This window comes from Populus nigra, chromosome 3 (assembly GCF_951802175.1).
Source record: "Populus nigra chromosome 3, ddPopNigr1.1, whole genome shotgun sequence".
NCBI lineage: Eukaryota > Viridiplantae > Streptophyta > Magnoliopsida > Malpighiales > Salicaceae > Populus > Populus nigra.
In genome coordinates, this window is record NC_084854.1 from 19,408,538 (window position 1) to 19,419,198 (window position 10,661).

At 39.0% G+C, this 10,661-nt stretch overlaps 2 protein-coding genes across 3 annotated transcripts; one reads left to right on the plus strand and one right to left on the minus strand.

Moving 5' to 3' along the window:
- Nucleotides 1-5,345: 5,345 nt before the first annotated feature.
- LOC133690377 (uncharacterized) lies at nt 5,346-6,429 on the minus strand. Of its 2 annotated transcripts, none has more exons than XM_062110654.1 (4): nt 6,222-6,429; nt 5,998-6,046; nt 5,784-5,924; nt 5,346-5,703 (listed from the first exon to the last, which is right to left on the minus strand). In XM_062110654.1, the coding sequence occupies exons 1-4, from the start codon at nt 6,354-6,356 to the stop codon at nt 5,657-5,659; spliced, it is 372 nt and encodes a 123-aa protein (XP_061966638.1). In that variant the 5' UTR covers nt 6,357-6,429; the 3' UTR covers nt 5,346-5,656. The 2 variants fall into 2 exon arrangements, with proteins under 2 accessions (XP_061966638.1, XP_061966639.1); XM_062110655.1 differs by having other exon boundaries at nt 5,346-5,708.
- A 145-nt stretch (nt 6,430-6,574) lies between these two features.
- Nucleotides 6,575-10,157, plus strand: LOC133690376 (protein QUIRKY-like). Its single transcript, XM_062110653.1, has one exon. The coding sequence runs from the start codon at nt 6,722-6,724 to the stop codon at nt 9,908-9,910; it is 3,189 nt and encodes a 1,062-aa protein (XP_061966637.1). The 5' UTR covers nt 6,575-6,721; the 3' UTR covers nt 9,911-10,157.
- The last annotated feature ends 504 nt before the right edge of the window (nt 10,158-10,661 follow it).

The window sequence follows — 10,661 nt, forward strand, 5'->3', positions numbered from 1 at the left end:
CAAGTGCAACCTCTCGTTGACCCTAATAAGAACAATAAGCAATTAACACAGAATCTCTTTATAGAGGAATCACTTCAATTTATATTATGACTGTTAACCAATCTTCAAAAGCATGTGGTTCCAATTTGCCATAGAAATCAGGCACGTCCACCTTCATTCTCTTAGTGAGTTCGTCGATGGGTTGATTCTCCAGCCCTTGCCTGTCATGGTTTCGCGGAAAGTCATCTTTGTGATGCTAAACTTGGTGGTGATGGGGCTCAAAATCTCTGCCGAATTCAGTTTCCAAGTTTTCCCCACCAATTATGTGATTTCCCTCCAGTGACTCCTCACGAAGTTGGTCACACCCCCCTTCTATTAGGAGATCTTACCCCCTCTCGAGCTCGACGTTCATCCACAACATCTATTCGGTTAGAAAGTTGTTCCAACATAGTGGTGATATGAATGATTTACTGTTAGAATTTGGTATGTTGGCATGGGGAATTGTTGGGAACATGAGGGTTCGACATAATATACGAGTTACTGCTCTGGGTTACAGTCATGAACAGCTCTAAATTAATGTAAATGCCCTCTGGTGCAACCTCTCGTTGACCCTAATAAGAACAATAAGCAATTAACACAGAATCTCTCCGTAGAAGAATCACTCCAATTTATGTTTAAAGAAAAGCAATTGCCAAGAATACAAAAACTGCATATCTTTTTTGTTCTGTTCCTCTCTTAAATACCCTCCAGCTAAGGAATTACAATCTAATATGTAATTAACATCTAATACTAATCTGACTAGGAAACTACCCGCTAACTAGGATAATAATAACTAACAGCTAATAAGCTTATAACAGCTCTCAAGATTCTTTGAATTTCCCACGTTTCTGTTATCCAGTAGGCTTTGTGAGTTAAAGGGTCTCTTCCCCTGTCTCCTGATTTGCATCACCAAGGTTATCATCTTTTCTTTCTTTTCGTGAACAAGAAAAGAACTAAGGTTACATTGATCTGATTTCAGAATATTTTACCACAAATCATAATCCTAAGCCTTTTCAATCTCAACCTGAAACTAAATCTCCTAAATCTCCATACACGAAATCCCGGCAACCTACGAAATGACTTTTTTCTGGTTAACTTGCGATTCTTTGCCTTTTTATCCTTGGAGGCAAAATCATCGTTCCTGCAGCTACCAGAAGCAAACTTACTAGGTTCATCGGACCCAGGATCACTAAAAGCCCCAATCTGTCTTATGGATGCCCATGGATCATGCACCTCATTTTCAGTATCACTGCCCCATAGAGGGATAGGCTTTATCATCGGCGAGCCACTGTAGTCCTGAAAATGGGTTGCCAAACTTGTGTGCTCCATGTCAAATAATCTCCTCAGAGATGTGCTTCCCACTTTCATCAAGTCCAGCAAACTACTACTTTTGTGAGATGAAGAGAATGAAGAACAGGAAGCAGTTGAAGATGACAATGAAGGTGAAGATGAAGACCAGTACAACGATTTCTGGTATTCAATAATCTGTCTGATCCTTTGCTTCTTATCTTCTGTATTGAAGAAGCAAGGGGAATCATCATCCTTCTCTTCTGTTATTTCTGATGTCATCTTATTCTCTGAGTTCGTTTTTTCTCGTATTTTTGAAAGGACAAAAGACAGTCCTTCGTATATGGAGCTAAAAAAATAAGTAATTTGGATAAAAATGTTGGGAAAGCCGGCCATAACCAAATGTTGTTCCTACCCTCTGTCTTTACGAAAATCCAAGTATGGTCATTTGGGCATAAAAATACAGGGCAGAGATGACTTGCATAGTTGCCTTCGGAGTTTGGAATGTTGAAGCTCTTGATTACTGGACACTGACGACATCCACTCTACGAAACTTGTTACATCCCACTGTTGTTAGGGTTGCCCAACGTCTAAATAGTTGCTTCTCGTAGTACCTTAAAAAAAGAACAAAAAAAAAATAGCAGCTAATTGTTGTCATTTCTCTAATAGACGACCGCAGTTCTTATGTGAGGGCTTGCGGTCTCATGTGAGGGCTAGTTCCATATTTGCTAGTACTTTTATATCATTGTATAAACTTATGTGTTAATCAAAATCAAATCAATTTCGTGTCATAATCTCCTCAGAGATTTGCTTCCAACTTTCATCAAGTCAAACAAACTGCTACGTTTGTGAGATGAAGAGAATGAAGAACAGGAAGCAGCCAAATATGAAGACCACTGATACAATGATATCTGGTACTCGTAATCTGTCTTTGCTTCTGATCTTCTGTTTTGATGAAGCCACGGGCATCCTCATCCTTCTCTAATATCATGGTAGTCGTCTAAATACTTTTTCCCTCGGCAAGTGAATGGACAAAAAATAGTTAATTATTTAAAAAAGTAAAAGAACAAATTTGAGAAAGCCGGCCATGGCAAAATGCTGGCTTTACCTTTTGTCTTTAGGAAATCTAAGTTGGTGCCTGGGAACAAACATGAATAATTTCCCTATATGCCTTTGGAATGTTGGAGCTGTTAATTAATTGCAGAGTAGTAGTAAGGACAGCCACTCCAGACAAACTTGGGTGGGATCCAGAGAATGTCTCTTTTAGTACCTTGAAAAAAGAAATAGTTGCTTCTTAACACTGCTCTAACAGGCAACCGGCATGGGAACGAGTCTTCCTGTAATCTCTGATGGAACTGAATGAAATAATAATTGAGGGTTACTTTAGACACAAGCCAAGCGAGGAATACAAGTGAAGTAATTGCAGAGAATTGGAGATAAAGGCAGATAAATTATTGCATTCCACTGAAAACGATATCTTCAAGGTTAGCCCCAGCAACTAAACTGGGATGGAGACAGAAATGCAGAGCACAACAGGATGCTAAATTTTTTGGTGGGCAAATAGTATCCTTAGGCCAATGTTCACGTGTTTAGACTAAATCCATCTCCTGAGTTCAGTCAAAGACCATGCCAAGGCTCTAAACTAATGAGAGAATGCATTCTCGCTGCTTGACCAAGGAAATACGCAGGGACAACTGGAAAATTCAAACGTCTTGGGCTGTCCTTCTAGCAGGTCACAAATGCTTCAGATGGTCATTTTACATCTCGAGTTTCCTTGCTCAATGCCTCAAGCTATTTCGGTGGCTGAGCCTCATTTAGCATCTTAAATAAAATAAAATAAAAAAAGAAAAGAAAAGAAATTGGACTCAACACGGTGCAAAAGGAAAAGTATCATGGGCGCTGATTAGATGGGCTTAGTCAGAGTAAATTAGCCCGCAGTGCCTCGAAAGCCACTCCAAAACTCTCCCAAGTAAAATTACTGATAGAGTGCTATAAATATAAATTTTAAGGTTATTAAAGATTTATAAAAAATCAGTGACTATTTATCATGAGGTTGAAACTGCGGAACAATGTTTAAATATATTTAGTTTGGAAAAAATAGTAAATTAATTTTTTTAGTATTTTTTTAATAATTTTAATGTCTTAATATTAAAAATAAAAAAATATTTTAATATATTTTTAAATAAAAAAACTTTTGAAAACCATCCCAAAAAAACAAAAATTACAACAATCCCGTGCTCACAATAAAAAAAATCCAAAGTCAACAGGGAATAAAGACCTTAAAACTACACCACCTGTTATAGATAATGCCCTGGAGACTGAAAAAGAGATAAAGAAAAATATCTACAAAGCAAAGCATACGCATCCTAAAGTTGGATGGAATTATGCAGATACTCGACTGCCCGTAGATCTGCAGAGAGAATTATAGCTGGTATTGATGATGCCTTGAGTTTGCTAACCCAGATTATACCTGATAAACAATTTGCAAGCTGCAGAAAGGAGCTGAACATGGACATCTTGTATTGCAAGCTGCGTATGGACATGATTATAATTAATTAGGCATTTCACAAAGAGTACATACCAGCGAGGAGACATCAGCAGTAAATTATTTGTCTCGGAGAGGGTTATTGCATCTGATGATTCTAGGATACAGCGATGGTAAAGAACTTGAAATCTATATAGTAAATTTTAAATTTGAGTCAGGATATGTATTTTTTATAAAAAATTAAAATAACTGGGATTTTACTCGTTCATGTAAACTTATAAAATATACTTTTGGAGAAGTAGGGTTTTTTCTGATAAAAAAAAAATCTGATGAGATCAACGTATAGAATATTATCATTCAGTAATGCTCTTTCTTCACAGCCCCTTCGCTCGACTTAAATGGCAGTCAGATCAGACATGCATCAACATTTAAAAATAACTTCGAACAACCAGCTTTAATGAATGGATTGATTTCGGAGTTAACGCTAACAATAACTAGTCCCCACAGATTAATGTCTGGTTAAACCCATCCAAATCAGAGACATTCTGATAGTTTTGTGAGAATTTAGTCTCTAATCCCGATGTTGAATTTCTATTCCTAGACTTTCATCACATTTTCGGTTAACAACAGCATTGGATCCGCAACTAAATAATGATCTCGATCTGTTCCAAATTTATGGTTACGTATTATGATTACATTGTGAAGATATATTTATTTGAGAATAATATAAATTATATTTTAAAATTTTATTTAATAGTTTAAATTTTTTAATTTCAATTAGTTATCTGATATAATATTAAATTTTTAATGATAAAGCTATTATAAGTTTGAATTTTATATTTTTTATTTATTTGATAAATATTAACATAAGATGGTGTGAGCCTGTAAGTTTAAAACCTAAAAAATTTTCATTTAAACAACTATGTTAGAGAATAATATAAATTATATTTTGAAATTTCACTTAACAGTTGAATTGATTTTTTTTATTGTAGTATTAAATATTAGAAAATAATATAAATTATATTTTAAAATTTAACTTAATAGTTTAATTTTTTAGGTTGAATTGATTTTTTAATATAATACAAGTTTAAATTTTATTATCTCTATTTATTTGATAAAAATTAAATAAAAAATAGTATAAATCTATGTAAATTTCAAGCTCAAAAAACTTGTAATTTAAATTATATTAAAAAATAATATAAATTATATATTAAATTTCATCTAATAATTTAAATTTTTAGATTAAAATAAATTTTTCACCGTATAAACTGCAATTGCAATAAAAGCTTGGCTTGGCGAGATGAAGAGTAAGACGGATCCAGGTTACATTCCACCGTCTACAAATCCAAATATACGGAGGGATAACTTCTTAATGTACATGTATATTTTAGCATTATTTGCATCACTCCAAGTAAATGCAGATCTGGACAGAGGGAGAGTAGAACTGGTAAAGGCTTTGAAATGCATGTTTATGGATGCCAACATACGTTGTGTTTTCAGGATATACTCATTCACTTCACCAATTACACCAAATGAAGAAAATCACAGCACAAAATATCACCAAAACGTTCAAGGTTTTTCACTACATGCTTTGGCAAGATGATCCTGTTGAATTTTCCCAACTGAACAGAGTTTTACATCTACAGAGAAAAAGTAGATCATAGACTATGTAGAAAGAGAAAATTTAAAACTCGCTGTCTGCAAAAAGTAACAGCAACAACACTAAAAGACCAGACATTCAATGGATATATTAGATCTCAATAGGCACAGGTTCAGTCAGTAGCCAAACATAACTAAAAGCATCTCTAACAAAAACTTCAACATAACTTCACCGAGGTAACTAGTTGTCTTCCGGTAGGAGGTTAGCTACTCTACTCTCTCAGATCTAACTTCTTTTCTGAAGGACCTCCGGCCTAAACTGCACAAACACCAGACATTTTACAAATGCATTAACAATCGCACAAAACACAGAGCAAGGGAGGAAGGCTCTCACTTCTTTGCACTCTCAAAAGAGTAAAAATCAGTCCCGGAGCAGTTGATACGGGACCTCCAAAATGAGCACAAAACTTGAACACAAACATCAAATTCAGGTACTTCAGAAAATGTAAACTTGACAGATTCCCATCAACTCTACCTTCATAAGAATAGCAAGATCAGATACCAAAGCAAAAGATTAAAAAAAATAGAAAAAATGAAAAACCAGATACCTTGGAAACATTGGCTTGTCCTGTCTGCAAATGAACACGTCAATAATGTCTAAGAAATAGACAGGGGAGGTTTGAAGGAGGAAAGAAGAAGGGATCACAAGGAATGCAGGATAGTGTATAAAAAAAATAACATTAAACTTTATAATTTAATAATAATAATAATTATTATTATTATTATATTCGATGGCTATAAAATATTCAGTATGCATACAGAAAATTTGTACCGTAGAATAACCCAAAACTCTTCGTGAGAAGGGATAGAATTTCATTCCCTTTTTAGGGGAAAAAGCTTCATGGAATCCCATTCCCTTTCTTTCAAGAGATGATAAAATAAAGAATCTCATTCCCAAAATCCCCATTTCCCTCCCTCCCTCACTCCCTCTGTCTCCCTCTCAAGATCTTATAGCAAAGCAGAACTGAATAATACTGTAACAAGAAATTAAAAAACAAGAATAAACACAAGTTCAAAAAAGCAACAGAAAAAGTAATACAAATTCAAAAAGCAACGCCTCGAAAGAATAAAAAAAAGACATCCATTGCTAGATGCAGCACCCCTTTTCTTCTCTCTATCAGCTATCATCCATCCTGCTTCTCTCTCCTTGTCAAAATCCAGATCAAACCGAAGAACCCATTTTCTTCACTTTCCCATCAAAACCCCACGACCTTTTTTTATTTTTGGTTTATTACTCCCCATGAAATAATAAAAGAGGAAAAAAAAAAAAACATGACCGAACCACCCAAAACCGTTCGGAAAGTACTATTAGAAGTAGTCGATGCACGTGATCTTCTCCCCAAAGACGGTCAGGGAAGCTCCAGCGCCTATGTCATTGCAGACTTTGACGGTCAAAGAAAACGAACCAACACAAAATACCGAGACCTCAATCCAGTATGGAAAGAGACCTTCGAGTTCACCGTTTCCGACCCAAGCAACATGGAGTTCGAAGAGCTGGAGATCGAGGTTTTTAATGACAAGAAATTCTGCAATGGCAGTGGCCGTAAAAACCATTTCTTGGGGAGGGTTAAAGTCTACGGCTCTCAGTTTTCTAAAAGAGGTGATGAAGGGATTGTTTATTTCCCTCTAGAGAAGAAAAGTGTGTTTAGCTGGATTAGAGGTGAAATCGGTCTAAGAATTTGCTATTACGATGAGTTACTTGAAGAAGATCAGCAACAACCCCCACCTCCCCCCGAGAAGGATGCACCTCCGCCTCAACAGCAAGACCCGCAAAAGTCTCCCGCAGTCACAATGGTTGAGGAGGTCAGGGTTTTCCAAGTCGCTGAACATGCAGAGTTTAATTACCACGATTATCACCACCATCAGAATGACCACCATCAACACCATCAGAATGGGACTCACTCGCCTCCAGTTGTTATCGAGGAGTCTCCACCGCCAGTGGTGCATGTACATTCGGAACCACCACCACAACAATCACAAGGACCGCTTCCAGAGGAGCCGCCACCGGGCCTTAATGCTCCTCCTCTACATTCTATGGAAACACACACTCACTACCATCCAGAGGTGAGGATGATGCAGACTACGAGAGAGTCCAGTGGTAATAACAGAGTGAAGATAATGAGGAGGCCAAATGGAGATTTCACTCCGAAAGTAATTTCAGGCAGATTCAAATCTGAACCGACGGAGAGAATCCTTCCTTATGATCTTGTTGAACCAATGCAGTATTTGTTTATCAGAATTGTCAAGGCTCGTGGTTTATCGCAAAACGAGAGTCCTTTTATCAAGTTAAGGACCTCAACTCATTTTGTGAGGTCTAAACCAGCGAGTTACCGACCTGGTGACTCACCAGGCTCGTTTGAGTGGCACCAGGTTTTTGCATTGGGCCATAATAACAAGACTGACGTACAGTCCTCCGATGCTGGCATTATAGAGATTTCAGTTTGGGACTCGCAGTCGGAGCAGTTTCTCGGAGGAGTTTGCCTTGATCTCTCTGATGTCCCGGTGAGGGATCCGCCGGACAGTCCACTTGCCCCTCAGTGGTACCGATTGGAAAGTGGCGCCGCCGCTGATCAGAACTCCTGTAGGGTGTCTGGTGATATCCAGCTCTCTGTTTGGATTGGGACTCAAGCTGATGATGCGTTTCCTGAAGCGTGGAGCTCAGACGCGCCATACGTCGCCCACACGCGCTCGAAGGTTTACCAGTCCCCAAAGCTGTGGTATTTGAGAGTGACAGTTATTGAAGCTCAGGATCTTCGCATAGCATCCAATCTGCCACCGTTAACAGCACCGGAGATCAGAGTCAAGGCACAATTAGGATTCCAATCAGCGAAAACGAGGCGAGGGTCCATGAGCAATCATAGTACGTCTTTCCAATGGATCGAGGACCTTATTTTCGTCGCCGGCGAGCCACTCGAAGAGTCGTTGATTCTGTTAGTGGAGGACCGTACAAACAAGGAAGCACTACTACTTGGGCACATCATTATTCCTGTGAGCTCAATTGAGCAACGGATTGATGAACGCCACGTGGCATCCAAATGGTTCGCACTGGAAGGAGGTGGGGGCACCGGGGGAGGAGGTGGTGGTGTTAATGGCGGGTCCTACCGTGGGAGAATCCATTTACGTCTCTGTTTGGAGGGAGGGTATCACGTGCTGGATGAAGCGGCGCACGTGTGCAGTGATTTTAGACCCACGGCTAAGCAGCTATGGAAGCCAGCTATTGGGGTTTTGGAGCTGGGGATTCTAGGAGCTCGTGGGTTGCTGCCCATGAAGACCAAGGGTGGAGGCAAAGGTTCGACCGATGCTTATTGTGTGGCTAAATTTGGCAAAAAATGGGTCCGCACAAGAACAATCACAGATAGCTTTGATCCACGTTGGAACGAGCAGTATACGTGGCAGGTCTATGATCCTTGCACGGTTCTCACCATTGGTGTATTTGACAATTGGCATATGTTTGGTGATATGTCTGATGATAAACCTGATTGTCGTATAGGAAAAATACGCATACGAGTATCTACATTGGAGAGCAACAAGGTGTATACGAATTCATATCCTTTGTTGGTTTTATTAAGAACCGGGTTGAAGAAAATGGGTGAGATCGAATTAGCGGTTCGGTTTGCTTGCCCAAGCTTGTTGCCAGATACTTGCGCGGCTTATGGCCAGCCATTACTTCCTAAAATGCACTATCTTCGCCCACTCGGGGTAGCCCAACAAGAGGCATTGCGTGGAGCAGCTACCAGAATGGTTTCTTTGTGGCTTGCACGGTCCGAGCCACCATTGGGACCAGAGGTTGTTAGGTATATGTTGGATGCGGATTCTCATACATGGAGCATGAGGAAGAGTAAAGCTAATTGGTTCCGAATTGTAGCGGTTCTTGCGTGGGCTGTCGGGTTGGCTAAATGGTTGGATGATATTCGGAGATGGAGGAACCCGGTTACAACAGTATTAGTTCATGCTTTATATTTGGTGCTTGTTTGGTATCCGGATTTGGTTGTCCCGACAGGGTTTTTATATGTGATTTTGATTGGTGTTTGGTATTATAGATTCAGACCGAAGATACCAGCGGGTATGGATATCCGGTTATCCCAAGCGGAAACAGTTGACCCGGACGAATTGGATGAGGAATTTGATACAATACCAAGTATGAAACCACCTGAAATTATAAGGGCCCGTTATGACAGGTTACGGGTGCTGGCAGCCCGGGTCCAAACAGTTTTGGGTGATTTTGCAACCCAAGGGGAGCGGGTTCAAGCTTTGGTCAGTTGGAGAGACCCGAGGGCCACAAAGTTGTTCATAGGGGTGTGTTTGGCTATAACACTGATACTTTATGTGGTTCCCCCAAAAATGGTAGCAGTGGCCTTGGGATTCTATTATTTACGACACCCCATGTTTAGGGACCCGATGCCACCGGCTAGTTTGAACTTTTTCCGGCGGCTACCAAGCTTATCTGATCGGTTAATGTAGGTTATGGGAAAAATTGATATAGCGAATAGTTTTAGCATGAGCAGCCCCAAAATGTGGGATGATGGAGCAAATGCGAAGACAAAAGTTGTCCCAGATAAACGTTGGGAGGAGTGAAAAGTGGGAAGAAAGTAAAAAGTTATGTGTTTCCTTTAATTTTTTATTTATTTTTGTTGTTGTTGAGATGTAATTGGCGGATTGAGGCTGAAAACTTGAAATAAGAGAAAAAACTGAGTTTGAATGGGAGACACCAATGAGAGTCTTTTGGAAAGTGTAAACATTGAAATGCTTTTCTAACGTTGTTTTATTACTCTCGCTCTTCCATATAAAAATTTTCCTAGTCAAGAATTAGATTAGAGCAGAGATTAGATAATGTATGTTTTCCTGTTGTAGAAGAAGCCATGTAGTATCAGAAATCTTGCCTTTCCTAAAGTTGTCTCCTCATTTAATAGCATCAAACAATGAATAAACACCAAGGTCAAAATGCTAGTCTGGCAACTGACATCATCGAGACTAATTTTCGAAAGAGTTGGATTTTTCTGTACAACTCTGCTTTAATGAACCTATCACTTACTGCAAATGGCCCCCTCCAAGTCAGATGATAAAGCCTTTACGTTGTTATTTGTAGATTTCCTATCTTTCTTTTTTGTTTTTTGGTGGGTTGTGATTGATAAAGTTGCCTTTCGAGGCTGGGAAAGCAGCTCCTGCACACCAGTAGGGCCAGCACTTGGTTCAGAGGGATGAATTGCAAGGA